The 19,045-nt window shown below is 41.8% G+C and overlaps 1 protein-coding gene across 1 annotated transcript in view; it reads left to right on the forward strand.

Moving 5' to 3' along the window:
• Positions 1 to 19,045, forward strand: part of CLVS1 (clavesin 1) — a 166,175-nt gene that overhangs the window by 47,456 nt on the left and 99,674 nt on the right. Inside the window, exon 3 of the mRNA XM_040261281.1 lies at positions 17,245 to 17,419. Coding sequence (XP_040117215.1) covers positions 17,245 to 17,419 — 175 coding nt within the window. The remainder of the gene's footprint in view (positions 1 to 17,244; positions 17,420 to 19,045) is intronic.

Consider the following 19,045-nt stretch of genomic DNA (forward strand, 5'->3'; position numbering starts at 1 on the left):
CAGCAGCAGCAGGTAAACAGCAGAAAACATTTCCTCTTCAGCTTGTGGATGGTTTTGGCGTTTGTTATTCTAGTCCACATCAGGATGCATTCTATTCCACTCATTGCTAAATCTATCATTCTGTTTAGAGGGACCCAGGTGTAAAGACTGCCAGGATTAAAACTGGACAGAGGTGCAAAGCTGTTAAAGATAATAGACCTGTGTTAAACCCGTGAATGAGTGGAAGGCCCTCTGTCCCAGGCCCGGTGCTCATTGTCCTCCATGGGCTGTTTTCCACACGTACAATGTGTTCACAGCTGGCTGGCAGTTCTCTTTTGGGGCCTCTGTGAATATGCATGTGCCAAATCACAGGCCTGGCTCCCAAGCTGGGAACCTACATCCGTGCTCGTTTCCTCCAGCATCTCTCAGGAGGGTCCCTCATCAACTCTGCACCCGCCATCTGCTATTGTTGGGGTGGCCAGCTCCCCAGGCGCTGCATGCCTCCGAGAATTACAATCCAGGTGGATTTAAGTGTCACTAAGACTGACTTTTCCCTAAGGTTTAGAATTTTGTTTCAGACAAAATAATATACACAGGAGACAGTCTGGCAGTATTTTCCACCTTTTAAGGCTGGAGGCCAAAGTCAAGGTTGTACCAGCAGGTTTTGATAAAGCTACCAGAATCTAATTGATGGCTTTGAAGGGAATTTTAAGAAGACTTGGATGTGAAGGCCCCTCAGTGAAAACAGCTGCTGTTTCCTCTCTTTGAATGGAGGCTGAGTTCAGTGCTGTATATCCCAGAGGGCTTTTAATGTGCATCTTAAGAAAGGCAGATTCAGAGTCATGAAAATGTGTTAGTTGGCTTTCCGGTGGAAAGTGACAGAATTTCTAACTTTCAGTTGCACGCATGCTAAGTTACTTTAGTCATGTCAGACTCTTTGTGACCCCATGGACGGTAGCCCACCAGGCCCCTCTGTCCATAGAATTCTCCAGGCAAGGATACTGGAGTGGGTTGCCATGCCCATTTCCAGGAGATCTTCCCAACCCAGGAATCAAACTTGCATCTCCTATCGCTCCTACATTGCAGCTGGATTCTTTACTGCTGAGCCACCAGGGAAGTCCCCAACCTTCAGTTACCCACCTCCCCAAACCCCAGATTCTTAAGGGATATTTGCAATGAAAGTGTTAGGTGGTAGCTAACTCTGTTAGCTTCAGTGGTGAACTGGACTGCACTTGTCCTTCCTCCTTGGCATGTCCAGTGGGCTCCACTTATTAGCACCCTCTTCTTTATGCCCAGGTCTCACCCTGGCTCCATTCTGCCCCTTGCAGAGGGGAAAGAACTCTCCTCCCCAACCAGAGGGAGCTCAGGGACCTCTGATAGCATCACTGGCCTGGTGGGAGGAGCGAGAAGAGAGCAGACCAGAGTCCTGCTAAGAGGAGAGGACTCTGCCTCAGACTCAGCATGGGGAGGTCTTAGCTCCTCTGTGACTTGGCCACTGAGGTCTGGTGTCTGCATCACTGCCAATACCCACACTACACCAACTCCTTGGACTATCTGCCCGCCTTGCTTGGCATCCTGTTCACCACCGCACTTGCCATGGGAGGCCTACAGTTTGGTTTTCTTCTTGGTCCCCTGAATGGTCAACTTGCGAACCCAAGATGTGCTACCTTAGTTCTATTGTACCTGCATCAGGTATAATGCACGGCACATAGAATTCAGTTACCCTTTGCTGAAAAAGTGGGTGATATTTAGTGCATCTTTTCAAAGCTAATTCTCTCACCCAAATCCTAGGAATTTGGCATTCTCCTTCTGATGATACAGATAAGGAACTTGAGTCACAGAGAAATGAAAAAACAAGCTTGGCCAAGTCAAGATGATAACTTCAGATACAACATTCAACCCTGCTGTCAGGCTCCAGAGCTTCCAACATAAACCACTATGGTTACACGTCCCAAGGACCATCCAGAGCACAGCGAAAGATTAATCTCTTTAATTCAGTAGGCCAGGTGGAGCATAGAGCTCAGCACATGCTGGTGGGGTTAGACTCTGATTCCAGGAAACGGAGCAAACTAGCTCTGCTGAAAAACTTCTGCCTTCTCTTTGACCTCACAGCAATCTCCTCTCTTCCCCCCAGTTCCAGCATCTTGCGGTACAGACCACAGAATGTGCAGCTGGCCTTCTATCTCAGTTGTTCTAGAGTCAAGCATCAGGTCATACACGGGAGTTCTCCATAAATGAATGAATAAATGAATAGCCAATAGGACCTGAGATGCTTCTTTCCTTGTTGAACAACCAGCTTTATTACGTTCCTTGGTTCTAATATTGGCTTTGACTTTTTAGCCATGAGACATATTTTGATAAGTACTCATCTTTTTTTCTCATGCTTAAATTGAAGTTTTGCAAAAGGCATATCATTTGGGGTCTGAACTACTTAAGAAAAAGTGCTATCCTAGAAAGAATGAAAGAGTACCATATGAAATGGATAATATGGAAAAGTACATCTGCATCTGTGTGACCTACTGTTATCAAAAGGCAGGTGTGTATTTTGTTGGCTTAGAACTGCTCCTCTGCTCCTGTGCAGTGTTTCTTTAGTGGTGATTTTCTAACCGATCATATTGAAGGTTTTTGAATAAAAACAAATCCTTTTATTAGTTTATGTTAAAGAGTGCATTGCTGCAGAAGAGCAATGTGCCTGACAGTCACCTACCAGGGCCAGGATGAAGCAAGACCCCCTTTGTTTTTCAAGACTTTGTGCCCCATGGGCTTCCCACGTGGTGCTAGTGGTAAAGACTGCCACTGCAGGAGACATGAGAGACACGGGCTCAATCCCTGGGTCAGGGAGATTCCTCTGGAGGAGGCATGGCAGCCCACTCCAGTATTCTTGCTTGGAGAATTCTCTGGAAAGAGGAGCCTGGCAGGCTACAGTGCATGGGGTCACAAAGAGTCGGACACGACTGAAGCGACTTACCATGCGTGCATGTACCCCATACACTTCTCAACCACATTTTTATTATAATTCTTGTAACTGTATTTTTTCCATTACTGACAATAACCCTTATGAAAATTATGATAAAATTGCCCTTGCATTTTAATTTTTATTCTCAAAGCAAAGACTAGGCTGGCATTGCACTGCTCAAGACACTTCACATGAGTGCCCCACACTAGATGCTCTGACAGACCGAAGCTCACTCAGAAAGATCACAGAGCATGTGGGGGACATCCGCTTCTAAAAGCAAGAGCTGGGACTTCCCTGGCAATCCAGTGGTAGCACTTCGCCTTCCAGTGCTGGGGGTGCAGGTTCGATCCCTGGTGGGTGAGCTGAGATCCCACATGCCTTGAGGCCAAAAAGCCAAAACATAAAACAGAAGCAATATTGTAACAAATTCAATAAAGACTTAAAAAAAAACTTAGGTGTAAAAATATTAAGATAGACCTCAGATGTATGCAAAATATTTTCCCCTAGAATACAAGTGAAAAATAGACAAGCTTTTCTGTAATATTTCTTTAAAAAAAAACACAAAGAATTAGCCTCCATAAGTTAAACTTTCACCAGTTGGTGAGGTTAAATGAAACACTTCTGGCCTTTTGCTGCTGCTAAGTCACTTCAGTCGTGTCCGACTCTGTGTGACCCCAGAGACGGCAGCGCACCAGGCTCCCTCATCCCTGGGATTCTCCAGGCAAGAACACTGGAGTGGGTTGCCAAACACAACACAGGTGTGTATGACACTGCCTGTGTCTTTTAAGCTGCATGGAAATAATCTCTGAACTGCATCATTGAGGCACCTGGTCTTTTTGCCAGGCAAGAAATGTTTTAAGAAAGGTTATCTTTATCTGCTGTATAGACTAATAAGTCTGTGGGGTAGTAAATGAACAAAAATCGCATTAAACTGTGGCTTCCCCTACTCATCCTTCTCCATAGGGTTTCTGATCATGGAAGAGAAATCAGGAGCCCATGCTTCATTCAGCATCCCTCACTTGATACATTCTCTTCACTTCTATTTCCCAAGCGAGCTATGTCTCCTGCAGCCTGTGTGTGTGGCATTGTCTGATGTTGTATCGGAACACGCTTTTCTCCTTATGGCAAAGTACGGTGCGAATGCATTGCACGAGTGAACAACTTCAATAAGCTGTTAGTAGACTTTTGGTTCCTGAATGGTAGTTTTCATTACTCTGAAGATAAGCTAATGGTGTAATCAGCCATCTTGTTAGAAGTACACACACAGACAAACAATCGTCAATCCTCAGACAGCTTAGAAAATGCATATTCTTCTTTACCCCCCTCTTATTGTTTTTATTTATATGCATTGAAATCAAAGGTAAAGCAAAAGGGAACAAAGCAATTACCATGCTGAGTAGGGGAAACAAAGCTGCGTGGAAGACTTTAGTTAACTGTGTGATTCCTGGTTCAGGTGGCAGAGACGGTAGCAAAGCTAAGGGGCATCTGTAATATTTGTGAAGGCTTTCTCAGGTCTGTCTGCCTGTGCAGCCAAATGGAAATGGAGTACTGCTTGCCTGGTGGGCTGCCACAGTGGGCAGATGGAGATTTCTAGAAAAGTTTAGGCTGCATGAAGGGGTTGGTAGGGAATGAATGCATGTCCTCATCTGTTCCAGAAAGAAGCAGTTTGGTCAAGGTGGGGGTTTCATCAATAGAGTAAGTCCTCTAACTACAAATGTTCTAACTATTCTCTGTTCTGAGAGTGCATTTGTAAGTCCAATTTGTTCGTAAGTCCAACAAAGTTAGCCTAAGTCCCGAACTAACACAACCAGCTATATAGTACTGTACTGCAACTGGTTTATAACACTTTTCACACAAATGATATGCAAAAACACAAAGAAAAAGTAAAGAAAATAGTTTTTGTCTTACACATTGCAATGCCTTGAGAAGAACAGTAGTACCAGCTACATCACTGCTGCTGTTAGGCTTACTTCTGGACATCCTGGGCTTGAAATAAACATACTGGACTACTGTCCTCTATACACTACCATAAAGTATGCTGTGATGTGCTAAGTCGCTTCAGTCATGTCTGACTCTTTGTACCCCGTGGACCGTAGCCCACCACCCTCCTCTGCCCATGGAATTTAGCAGGCAATAGTATTGGAGTGGGTTGCCATGCTCTTCCAGGGGATCTTCCCCACCCAGGGATCAAACCTGAGTCTCCTGCAGAAGCCACCAAGGAAGCCGTGGTGGGCAAATACCACCCCACATTGCTGAATGTGATTAAAGGAGACAGAAACTTCCAGCTCTTTCCTCTGGGAATGTTCTTATGAGCCAGAACTAGAAATATCCTCCTTGTGCCTTGACTAATAGAAGAGGAATGGGTAATAACTCATTAATTTGTAGCAGACAAGGATCAAAGCAAGAGGGAAATGTTGAGATAAAACTTTCCAGAGCCTGGGCATTTACTCTGGAAATTAAACTGCTGATATTTCTAAGCAGTCCCTTATAATCTCTGATATTTTGTTAAGATAAAGATAGGCAATGAAATCCTCCTACAGCAAAATCCCAAGTCCTAAAATGTACTTTCTCTTTGTGTATTTTAAATACATAAATTATGTGTCTACATACATATGCAATGCATTTTCCAAATTTTCTTCTGCTATTCGGAGCAGGATATTTTGGACTTACACTGAAGATAAATGTATGTTGATGTTTTACAATATCTCCTGCAGTGTAGCTACTGTTAAGTGGCAGCAATAAATAATAACCACCAGCTCTAATTGCTTAGAGAATTGCCAAGTGATAATCTGTGATGTAATTAAGTAAAAGAAACCAATGTTGTCTTTAACCACCTCCATAAAATAATTCCATAGAGGAGTATCAGAGCTTCTATGAGTAAAGTTCCCTTACAGAGTAAAATTAACCCTCCAAGTACACTGTCCCTCAGCCAGGAAAAGTCAACCAGGCCCTGTGTTGGTTTTAATGCTGTTCAATGAACTATTAATACGTGGAGCCTCTGAACATTTCACAAATTACCTTTTGTTTTGCTTCTGATTCCCAGAAATCAGCAGGATGAAAATAAGAGCCTGCATTTTCACTGGGCTTAGTGAGTGAGCCCAATGTGAAGAGAGTTCAGGGAGAGGGTTTGCCACTCTTTCACCTCCATTGTGTATGTGTTTAGTCACTAGGTCATGTCTGACTCTTTGTGACCCCATGAACTGCAGCCTACCAGCTCCTCTGTCCATGGGATTTCCCAGGCAAGAATGCTGGAGAGGGTTGCCATTTCCTTCTCCAGGGGATCTTCCCAACCCAGGGATCAACCCCACATCTCCGGCATTACAGGCAGCTTCTTTGCCATTTGAACCAGGGAAACTCCTATGGTGGCTCCATGACCCACGTGAATTGGACTGGGGTGGGGCCCAGGGAATGTGCAGGGGGGCCCTCTTCTAGGAGAACTTTATTCTGATATATCTGGTCCTGCCAAGTAAATATAGACAAAGCACTCAGGTCCAACCTTTCTTCCGAAACCTTTTCAAAAGGGGATTTTTCTGAAATGAAGCACATGTTCAGTTCTGGAAGATGAGCAGGTGGGGTCTGCAACAGGCTTGTCCCCTCTGGACACAAAATATGTTTATCCTAGCTTCAGAAGTATGACCAAACTGCTTGCCATTAATGCAGTTTGTAAGCCATCACATTATAGGGGTTGATCAAGATCAAAAATTCTTCCTAGGAAACTTGCCTTATTGGAGCCAAGACTCAGAGATGGTGTTAGTAGTGGTAAGGGTCTTCCTGAGGCTGAGAACTGTGATGGTCATGGGAACCTTATCTCTCTCTCTCTGAGAATCCAATGACCTTGAGGTGACTTGAGAAGGTTTAAAAGTGGAAGTGTGATAGCCAGATAGAGAGATATCTATCTGGAAACCAGCCAACAAGTGGTATTTCTGTCAGAGTTGATTATAAAGCTATCCCGAATACATCATCTATGAAAATAAGCCTTTCCTTTTCATTATATAATGATTTCCTGTGGCTCTCTCCTTTTAATCTTTTATGCACTTGATTGCTTTGCTGTTGTTTCAAAAGCTTATGATTAAGAAGGCTAGAATTTTCAAAAGGGGGAAAGGATAAACCAACTTTGAAAACTTCAATGTGATTGCAGCCTCTCTAAATTCAAGCAGTCTCTAATAAAGCTTCTGATGTAAATTACCCATATTTTTCAGGGTTGAGACTCCCAGTTATAGACAACTAATTTTAGAGTCTTTGGACTTCTCTTGGTTTTAAGCCTTGGGACTTCTCTTGCTTTCCTGCCAGGATATATTGATCTCTTTATTAAGTACAGAGGTTTGGAGTTTTTGTTAGAGGTGAGCAATTTTATGAATTAATTAAAATTATGAAATGCTGTATACTTTCAACTCAAGTCACAAGTGTGCCTTCCATGAAACATAACATCTATAGAGTTGTTTTGGTAATGCACTATTTAATTTGAACTGTCTTACACACTGTTATCAGAGTTTATGATTTCAAAAAGGAATCTCTTGATTGCAAGAGTGATTGCAGCATATCACCCAGAAGGAAGGACCTCAGGAGGGCAAAATCATTCAAAGCCATGTAGTACCATGGGATGCATATTTTCCTAAAATGCCTCCTCACCTTATTGTCCAGTGTCTTATCTTGAAAGTGATATTATGGCTCTAAGAGCCAGACAGAGGAAAGAATATTTCATTTCAAGCAGTGGCTAGTATATTACCATGAACTCCATGCGAGATCTATAAACATCAACTGAATTCCATTGTAAGTAAGAGAAATGTATACATTTACAGCCATCCACCCACATCAGAGGAGACCTTGCAGTTAAGCTGATACAAACAAAGCTCCATGTCTAGTATTAAGTGCTCTTTTGCATTTTGGAGACTCTTCCTAGCTTTTACTTTTCTGAAGTTCTTCAGCCAAAGGAGTTACCAGAATAGACAAGCATGAAATTAATTTTTCATAGTCATTTAGTAATAGATGGAATGCTCATAGCTCACTTCCATCGGGGTGGTTTCTTCCTTCTGTGGCTGCTGCTCCCTATGGATGCCGGCCCAACCCCCATCTAGAGAGCTAATGAAATAAACCTCTTCCTTGCTTGCATTTCCGGGTGTCTTAAAGTGGTATTTTGTGATCAATTCTTTCCCAATGGACTAAGAATCTTGTGGTATACCAGACTTCCTATCTGTAAGCATCCATCTAGCATTTATTATTAACTGTTCTAGACTGTAATTCACTTATTGCCCACACTAGGTGAATGCAGCCATGGCCCTCTCTTAAACCAAAATTAATCTTAAGGCTTAGTTTTCTTTTCCATTCTTTTTTAAAAATAATTTTAATTATTTCTTTTTGGCTGCGCTGGATCTTTGCTTCCACACGAGGGTTTTCTGTGGTTGCAGTGAGCAGGGGATACTCTCTAGTGGCGGTGTGAGAGCTTCTCATTGCAGTGGTTTCTCTTGTATAGCACAGGCTCTAGGGCACACGGGCTTCAGCAGTTGTGGTGCTCAGTCTTAGCTGTCCCATGGCATGTGGAATCTTCCCAGACCAGGGATTGAGCCGGTGTCCCCTGCATTGCAAGGCGGCTTCTTAACCAATGCACCACCCGAGAAGCCCCTCCCATTCTTGTACCCCACAGTACTTAGTAGCATATTATTTTATAAATATGAGCCATGATGGAAAAAGGACTTAAGGACATACATGTGACATCGCTGCCCCTAACAATGAGCATGAGAGGCATTGCAGAAGAAGAAAATTTACCCACTGGTGCTCCCAGAGTGGGTTTTGACTCTTTTCAGCATGTTACCGTTTCCAATGGCTTGATCGAGGGCATCCCCCATGGCTCAGCAGGCAAAGAATCCTCCTGCAACGCAGGAGACATAGGAAACCTACGTTCGATCCCTAGGTCAAGAAGATCCCCTAGAGAAGGAAATGGACAACCCACTCCAGTATTCTTGTCTGGAAAATCCCATGGACAGAGGAGCCCAGCAGGCTACAGTCTGTGGGGTCTCAAAGAGTCTGATGTGACTGAGCAGAGAGAGAGAGAATGGGTTGGTTTAATGTTTGCCTTCATTCTTTTACTAAGAATCCTTTACTGAACATCTACTATGTGTAGGTACCAGTGATTTACAGGGGTTCAAAAACAAATAGTGCACACTCCCAGCCCTGATGGAGCTCACAGGCTGTCCTCTTCTCTTTTGAAGAGAACAGGAAATGTTCTTTCCTGCAGACATGATTCTACTTCAGGTGATATTTCATCACTCATGTGGCAGGAATTCAGATCCCATACAACCCTGCACTTCTTAGGCACCCCCTTGACAGCCCCAAGATCAAGTCATATTAACATGAATATTAATACTGTGTGTTGCTTTCTTGGGTGCTGATTCTTACTATGTAAGAACTAGAAACAACTAGAGCACCTCTGACTCACTTCCTACCCAATCGAGTTCCTTTTGCCTGTAGTGGTCTTTCCTCTTTTTACCTCTATATCTAATCTGTAACTAAATTCTGGGTACTGTCCCTCATCAGTTCAGTTGCTCAGTTCTGTTGCTCAGTTGCATCTGACTCTTTGCAACCCCACTGACTGCAGCACGCTAGGCTTCCTTCTCCATCACCAACTCCTGGAGCTTGCTTAAACTCATGTCCATCAAGTTGGTGATGCCATCCAACCATCTCATCCTCTGTCATCCCCCTCTCCTCCTGCCTTCAATCTTTCCCAGCATCAGGGTCTTTTCCAATGGTCAGTTCTTTGCATCAGGTGGCCAAAGTATTGGAGCTTCAGCTTCAGCATCAGTCCTTCCAATGGATATTCAGGACTGATTTCCTTTAGGATGGACTGGTTGGATCTCCTTGCTGTCCAAGGGACTCTCAAGAGTCTTCTCCAACACCAAAAAGTTTGAAAGAATTAATTCTTTGGTGCTCAGCCTTTTTTATGGTCCAACTCTCACATCCATATATAACTACTGGAAAAACCATAGCTTTGACTAGATGGACCTTTGTTGGCAAGTAATGTCTCTGTTTTTTAATACACTGTCTAGGTTAGTCATAGCTTTTCTTCCAAGGAGCAAGCATGTTTTAATTTCATGGCTCTTCTCATTTCTCTATCATTTCCATTCCACTCTCACTATGCTGCAAATGGCTCCTTTTAACTGGACTCTGTGTCTCTAGCCTCCTAGCTCCAAACCACATAATCCCTGTTACCAGTTCAAATCTTCCTAAAGCACAAACTTACAACCTTTGCATAAACAGCCAGTAGCTCTCCCAGCAAGCAGAATTAAGGTGGATCACAACTCTAACCGTATTTCCACATTCCTTTTCACTTGTCCCAAAGGCACTGGCAAACTTGCTGTTTCCCCCAAGACAATAGGCTCTACTCTCCCAGATGGCTCAGCAGGTAAAGAATCCTCCTGCAATGCAGGAGACATAGGAAACCTGAGTTTGATCCCTAGGTCAAGAAGATCCCCTAGAGAAGGAAATGGCAACTCTGTTCATGTGGCTCCTTCTGCCCTTTCCCTTATATGTCCAGAGTCCGAACTTTCCCTCCATTACAGGCCAATGGAAAATGTTCCCAAACATCTCAGCCACAGGTGATCTCTTATAACACTGAAGCATTCTGAAATTCCTATTACTTTCTACTTGATATCATATTCATTTATGTAATAATGAAACCAACATGACCATCATCAGCTCCTTCTGTGGACTAGAATGAGTCAGTTGCTCTGCCATGGCTTTGTGTACATTATCTCAAGTTATCATCACCAGGGAGGGAGGTGCTATCAAGCTCTTTTTATAGATGAGAAAACTAAACTCAGAGAGACAAAATCCCTTGCTAAGTTTATACAGAATAGCCAAGATTTGAATCAAAGTCTGCTAACTCCAAACCCTATGCTTCTAATGACTATGCTTCATTGCTTCCCATATATGTATTTTTAAATATCTTCTTTTAGTTTCCATCTCTATCTGAAATATAATAATAATATCCTTTTATCTTTTATATCTGCCGTAAAGTGAAATTTTGTCATACCTTTGAATAAATGCCTTCCTGACTCCTTATCCAGTTCTAGGTACTTCAAAACTCTTAAAATAAAACACTGAGTGATAAGAAATTTCATTAGCTGTTTAAGTGAACAGATAGATGCATCTGATGTTAATTTCATTCTCTTCAATTCTTGGGAGGATTTAGAAACACTTGGACCAAATGTAATAAAATATTGGTTTTATTTATTCAAACCGTCTTTTCATTTAAAACAAAAATCTTCAGTGGAGGCAACTCTAAAGATGAATTCATTGTGTGTACACCCAGATACACACACACATGCACACACACACACACACACAGAACATTTATACACTTGCTCACCACAGAAACACTAATAAGAACCCTAGCACACTGGAATTCAAGAACTTTAGATTCAGCATCATTTTTAATGGTGGATATGAACATTTTGCATTCTTGTGTCTATATCCTGAGATGGATAAGCCTGTCAAGACTGGTCTAAAGAAACAATCTCTCATATTCATGCTTAACTTGGGCTTCACTGATGGTCCAGCGGGTAAAGAATCTAACTGCAACGTAGGAGACACAGGAGATGCGGGTTCAGTCCCTGGGTCAAGAAGATCCCTAGGAGGAGGAAATGACAACCCACTCCAGTCTTCTTGCCTGAAAAATCCCACAGACAGAGCAGCCTGGTGGACTACAGTCCATTGAGTCGCAAAGAGTCACACATGACTGCCCAACTGAGCATGCACATTCCTCTTAATTAATCTGGGGCAGGAGAGTAAGATCACAGAGATAAAATGTGGTTTTTATCATTTATCAAGGGTAATCAACATGACTTATCTCTGTTGTTGTTGATACCAGCCACCTGGCTTAGGAAGTGTTTGTTTGGGTTCTCCTGTAAAGCCACTCTTTCTCCCTCCCTTTCCACACTGTACTCTTTGAAAAAAAAAGTCACTATGCTCAGCCCACACTTCAGGAATGAGGAGCTATGTTCCACCCCCTTGGGGGTGGAGTAACTATATAAAGTACTTGGCATTTTAAATTACAAAAAGCTGAGAGGATTTCACAACTCAAAGAGAATAAGATGAATAAGAAACAAGGAAAAGATGAGGAAATCCATATGAGGAAGCAAAGAAGTAAGGAATTCAAGCTAATGATCAATGACGATATGGGGAGTCACACCCTTCAACAGGGATAAAGCCTCATGACCTGAGACACATTCCATTCAACTTTTTGCTGCCCACCCAGTATTCTAACATTTGGAAACTACAGTGAATTCCAAAATTATTTTACTTCTCTCCTGGGATCACCCTGTATGTATAATAATACTTCATTCATTATAAATGTCTGTCTATCAATAAGGTTCTGGTCTTGAAAATGTATAGTTTTCAGGGTTCCATGATTCAGTGTTTTCTTGGGAATGAATACAAGTGGATATGTAATGGAAATGGTGCTAGCTCTCATTTACAGAGGAGTAAAATGAGAAAACTAAGATCATGGCATCTGGTCCCATCACTTCATGGCAAGTAGACAGCAAAACAGTGGAAACAGTGACAGACTTTATTTTGAGGGGCTCCAAAATCACTGCAGATGGTGATTTAATTTCATGGAGTGCAGCCATGAAATTAAAAGATGCTTGCTCCTTGGAAGGAAAGTTATGACCAACCTAGACAGCTTATTAAAAAGCAAAGACATTACTTTGCCAACAAAGGTCCATGTAGTCAAAGCTATGATTTTTTCAGTAGTCATGTATGGATGTGAGAGTTGGACCATAAAGAAAGCTGAGCACCAAAGAATTGATGCTTTTGAACTGTGGTGTTGGAGAAGACTCTTGAGAGTCCCTTGGACAGCAAAGAGATCCAACCAGTGTATTGTAAAGGAAATCAGTCCTGAATATTCATTGGAAGGATTGATGCTGAAACTCCAGTACTTTGTCCACCTGATGTGAAGAACTGACTCATTTGAAAAGACCCTGATGCTGGGAAAGATTGAAGGTGGGAGAAGAAGGGGATGACAGAGGATGAGATGATTGGATGGTATCACCGACTCAATGGACATGAGTATGAGTAAACTCTGGGAGTTGGTGATGGACAGGGAGGCCTGGTGTGCTGCAGTCCATGGGATCACAAAGAGTCAGACATGACTGAGTGACTGAACTGAACTGAAAATGAGATAGCACTTAAGTGATTGGTTAAAAATCTTCATAATCAATAATACTTATTTTCACTATTCAATGAGAAGGGCTGTCTTAAAAAACTCTCCAAAGATCTGCTGCTGCTGCTGCTAAGTCACTTCAGTCGTGTCTGACTCTGTATGACCCCATAGACAGCAGCCCCCCAGGCTCCCCCGTCCCTGGGATTCTCCAGGCAAGAACACTGGAGTGGGTTGCCATTTCCTTCTCCAATGCATGAAAGCGAAAAGCGAAAGGGAAGTCGCTCAGTTGTGTCTGACTCTTCGCGACCCCATGGACTGCAGCCCACCAGGCTCCTCTGTCCATGGGATTCTCCGGGCAAGAGCACTGGAGTGGGGTGCTATCGCCTTCTCCACTCCAAAGATCTACTTGCTGTCAAATATAATAATTCTCCTTCATATTTCTGCTGCATTTGACTTGGTTAACTACTGTCTGATATTGAGTAGCTATTAATTTGTAACAAACCATTCTCAAACTTGGTGGCTTAAAAAAGCAATCGTTTATTGCTGAGCACACATCTGTGGGGCAGCTAGAGTTTATCTAGGCTGAGGTCAGCTGGATGGTTCTGCTTCTTTTGAAGATGTGCCAGTTGGCTAGGGAGTCATCCTTCTTGTCAGTCTAGGAATCTAGCTGTGGCATCTTTTTTTCCATGGCAATGGCAGAAAGCAAGAGAACAAATAACATCTGAGGTCTTTAAGAGCTAGGCCTGGAATGGGGTACACTGTCATTTCTGTCACACACAATCAGTTAAAGCAAGTCACATGGCCAAAGGGCAAGAAATACACTTTATTACCAATGAGGTCAACCACAAGGTAGTGGGTGGATGCTCAGATAAGTGAAGAATTGGAATCAGTAATGCAATCTATTATATCCTTGCTTCCTGAAACACTATCTTCTCCCCCTTTTAAAAAACACATTACTATTGTGATCCGTTCATACTTTTTTTTCCTTAACCCTTTTTCTTCAACCTCAGTACTGCATGTAAGCTTCACAAAAGGCTTAGCTTTTCTAAATTTCCTCATTCTCTCCATGCTTGTACTCTTTCTAAGAAAGCTAATCCAGGATCTGACTCTCAAATTCCCTAATGGGCATCTGTAGTTTACCACTGGGCATCTCCACATTTTCCTTTGGCATTGCCGAAACTCACAACCTTTGGTCTATGCTCCACTTAAATCAATGTTTCTTTCCAATACAAGGCAGTATCTCTAAAGGCTCGGGTCTTTAGATCATATATGATACGAACGCAACATCAACAACAACAAATCAAAGCCAATGAAAACTTACCTACATGAATAGGAATTTGACATCTCTAAAATTTAGAAGAGACTATGTCTAAAAGAAAATGATAATGATGAGAACAGTATCAAACACCAATTCCTATGAGAAATGGTTAAAGTTATTAATTTTTTTCAATCCAGAGATTATATGGCACATTACAACCACCGTGTTTCGATAATTTAGTGTGTGGTACAGGAGGACCCGGGGCTTCCCAGGTGGCTCAGTGGTAAAGAATCTGCCTGCAATGCAGGAGACGCAGGTTCAAGCCCTGGGGCAGGAAGATCCTCTGGAGGAGGAAGTGGCAACCCACTCCAATATTCTTGCCTGGGAAATCTCATGGACAGAGGAGTCTGGTGGGCTACAGTCCACACAAAGAGTTGGACACGACTTAATGACTAAACAACAGAAGGACTCAAGGGGTTGTTTTTGGTAGTGGAACATTCAGTGGTCAGATTTGTGGGAGGAAAAGTTTTGCTTGATATAAGGAAGACATTTTTAGTAAGAACTGTACAGAAACAAAATGGGCTGCTACCTGTATTTTTCACATGTCACTCTTATTTCCTGAAATGCTTGTTCCTTTTCCCTCTTATCCAAAATCCTATTTACCCTTCAGGGCTTATCCCAAGCTTTCATTCCTCTATAAATTCCTGATTGCTCAAATTTTATTGATCTCTTTCAGCTCATGTTTCTAATCTCTTACCCCACCCCAATTAAATTAAGGGATCTTTGAAAGTATAAATATGACATACTATTTCTTAATTTCAATTATTAAGCAGAGCTCTGAGCTTATAATAGCCATTCAGTAAATTTTTGCTGGTTTGCTAGTTTGTTTGTTTTTGTTTTATTTAAGTATAGATGATTTACAATATTATGTTAATTTCAGTTGTACAACACAGTGACATGGTTTGGGGATTTTTTTGCAGATTATATTCCATTATAGATTATGACAAGATAATGGGTATAATTCTTTGTGCTATACAGTAAGATCCTTGATGCAAATCTATTTTATGTTTAGTAGTTTGTATCTGTTAATTCCATATTTGATTACAAATTTTCTGATCTAATAATCTGCAATCTAATAATTTAATAATCTGCAATCATTAGATTTGATTAGAATTTGAATCAGATTGAAATGTTCAGGAATCTGATCATTTCACTTGATTTCACAGTGGATGTGCTCAGTCACTCAGTTGAGTCAGACTCTTTGCAGCCCCATGGACTGTAGCTAGGTGCCTCTGCCTGTGGAAATTTCCAAGCAAGAATCCTAGAGTGGGGTGCTGTTTCCTATTCCAGAGGATCTTCTCAACCTAGGGATTGAACCCACGTCTCCTGTGTCTCCTGCACTGGCAGGTAGATTCTTTACCACTTTTGTGCAAAGCCCCATAAAAGGATACAGTTTCTGATTTTAATGATAGACTGAAGGAAAAGATTTTGCCATCACTTAACATCCAGGCTTATATTTTTCAAAAAAATTAAAACCCATGGAATTTAGAGATCCTTTAAGGTCTTGAATTTTTAGCACAAATAATTTGCTTGGAGAATTAGCAAAATATGCCATCATTTCTTTGTATCTGGAAATTATTTAAAACAAAAACCAACTGGTGACTGAGAATATATGATGTGGAAGAACACACACAATGCTAGAGAACTGTAACTCCAGTTTGTAGTCAGGTCTCCCTGTTGTCATAGTTACCAATGTACTCCAAGCAGACTCCTTCCTGAATCACACTGCAAACATTCAATGAAAATAAATGACTCTTCAAGCTTTATTTTTCTCTATCCATGAATTGAGCCTACAAAATAGCATTGATCACATGGGGTTTTTTTGTTGTTGTTGTTGTTTTGTTTTTTAACATTTTGAGCAAGATTTTCAACATATAAAAGGAATAAGAGGTTTAATCAAAACAAGTGCCTCTGATGAAGGTCTTACCTCATTTGCTCAGCAATATTCATCAAGTAGGTAGGTTTTGGGGACACAACTACATCATGGCCCAGGATGGAGAGACAAGTAAGAGATGCATTTCAATGAAATGCAATCAGTGTTGCACTGGAAGCAGAGGATAGAGATTCATGGAAACACAAGAGAGACGCCTCATAAAGTTTGGATTTCTGGTGCAGTCATTTCAAAGGGAGGTTCCATCCTGTGATTCTCAGTGTATTGTTCCTATGAAGTTTATTTATCTGGGGGGATGGTGGTGGTGAATAGACTTTATTTTTTCTTTTAAAAATTTTATTATTGGAGAATAATTGCTTTACAGTGTTGCATTAGTTTCTGCTGTACAACAAAGTGAATCAGCTATATGTATAGATACCTCCCTGCCCTCTGGAGCCTCGCCCCTCTAAGTCCTCACAGAGCGCTGAGCTGCGCTCCTGTGCTGTACAGCAGCTTCCCGATAGCTATCTGTTTTACACGTGGCAGTGTACATATGTCAGTGATACTCTCTCAGTTCATCCCACCCTCCCCTTCCTGAGCTGTGTCCACAGTCCATTCTCTACGGCTGTGTCTCTATTCCTGCCCTGCAAATAGGTTCATCAGTTTCATGCATCATTTTCATGCATTAATATATGATATTTGTTTTTCTTTTTCTGACTTACTTCACTGTGTATGACAGGCTCTAGGTCCATCTACATCACTACAAATGACCCAATTTCATTCCTTTTCACGGCTGAGTGTATTCCATTGTATATATGTTTGATCACTGTATTCCCAGTCACTTTGTGTAGAGGACACCGGTGTTGCCCTGCAGGCTGGGCTCAGAGTGAGCTGGCCAGGGCTCCACAACTGAGTTCTATCATCTGCTGATATTCACGCTCTGCCTCTTTCTGCTTTGGCTGCAGGAACTCCTTCACAGACATTCTCCGGGCCATCCTGCTGTCACTGGAAGTCCTTATTGAAGATCCGGAGCTTCAGATAAATGGTTTCATTTTAATTATAGACTGGAGTAATTTCTCCTTCAAACAAGCCTCCAAACTGACACCTTCAATCCTCAAACTAGCCATTGAAGGGTTGCAGGTAAGTTCACTGAATGTACTAATAGCTTACGAGACTGCATGTGACCGTGTGCTCTTTTCTTATTGCAACTAAAGTAATATTTGTCTTTGAGAAAGGTAAAAGAAAACTTTGATAAAATCCACCTGTGAGTACTCTATTTTTATCCCAGCCTCAGTTTAGATGTTGTTGTTGTTGTTGTTTTAAAATTAGACTCCATTTTCATTAACAGCTCTAAATTACGGTTTCCACAGGTACAAATTACCTACTGTAGCAATTATGAAGAAAGCTTGGGGATGTTTAGCCAAATCCATCTGAGAGTTCACAAAAATTAAAGCTAAAAAACATCACTTTATGAGAGTGCTTTTACAGTGCGGTGGCATGGAAGCTTTTCAGGGTTTCTGGGAGCATCTGTGCCCAGGAAAATGTGCCTGGCGGGTCCTTACTTCCCCAAGTGCTATATGCCGAGGTGTGTGTATGGCTATCACTCCTGGGAAGATAAAGGAAGCAGGCAGAACTCTACTTCCTGTTTGTATGACCAGTCATTAGGACTTTGGGAAAGGGGCTTTTGTGCTGGGTAGAGGTTAGGGGAGTCTGTCCCTGGGGTCCCTTCTGCTTGAAGGACCAGTGATTCTGTGAAAACTAAGTCAGAGGGGCAGTGCTGCTTAACTTTGTGGTGACACATTACAATACAAAAGAAAAGCCATACAGGGAGATTCAGAACCAGCACAAATGAAACTCATACCCATTCTTCATTCTGTAGGAAGACTGACTCCATGGAATGACTCCCCTCCCAACAGACTGCAGTTACATGCAGCTATGTAGACAGCAAAAATACCTGTTAATTCTCAGATCAGGCAGCCAGTACTCAAGTTCTTCAAAATACAAGACCAGGAAATCCATTTCAATCCCCTATCCTACTCCAGTGTGATGAGTAATTGATGCACCTGCTTCTTTAACTGTGGCTGATTCACATTAGGCTTCCAGCAAATACGTAGCACTTGTTGGGCTTCTGATAAATTTATGTTTATTGAATGGATCTTATTTTGTTGAAAGGGTTTCCTGTTTCAGAACAGGGGCAAGTACACGCTGTTCCAAGAGTGCCGCGTGGTCCTGGGGAGCTACATCATGCAGTGTGTTGGAGGCACATTTTTAAAGTTGCTTTTGCATTTCTAGATTACAGTGTATCCTGCCTTGCCCTAAAAATCTCAATCACAGACTTTTCTGTCCTTTACTGCCAATCATTTTCTCTTAGCTCCCTTTTTCTCCACCATCCTCTCTTCTAAGCCTCTGAATATCTGATCTCTCTCTCTCTAAAGCGTTTATCAAAGGGAGTTTTAAAGTAAGCTGCAAGGTTTATTTCATACCCTATAATTACACTGGCCATATCTTTGGGATTTTCTGTGGTAGTACAAGCTTGATGCATTTTTATCTTTCTAAAAAGAGACAATTCATTACATGTGTAAATAGCTATGATTCAAGTTCTATGTAATTATAAGATTTTTTTCATAAATCAGGAAGAAAATGTACTTTTTCCAACCCTGTGTTCCAATTTTTTTTCTGGAAATGGTGTGGATTATATAACATGTCCCCTGCCAACTTCTCTAGGCTGATGTGGGTCTTACTGAGTTAATGCATGTGAGTGTGTTT

The sequence above is a fragment of the Oryx dammah genome, unplaced genomic scaffold, assembly GCF_014754425.2.
Source record: "Oryx dammah isolate SB20612 unplaced genomic scaffold, SCBI_Odam_1.1 HiC_scaffold_19, whole genome shotgun sequence".
Taxonomy (NCBI): Eukaryota; Metazoa; Chordata; class Mammalia; order Artiodactyla; family Bovidae; genus Oryx; species Oryx dammah.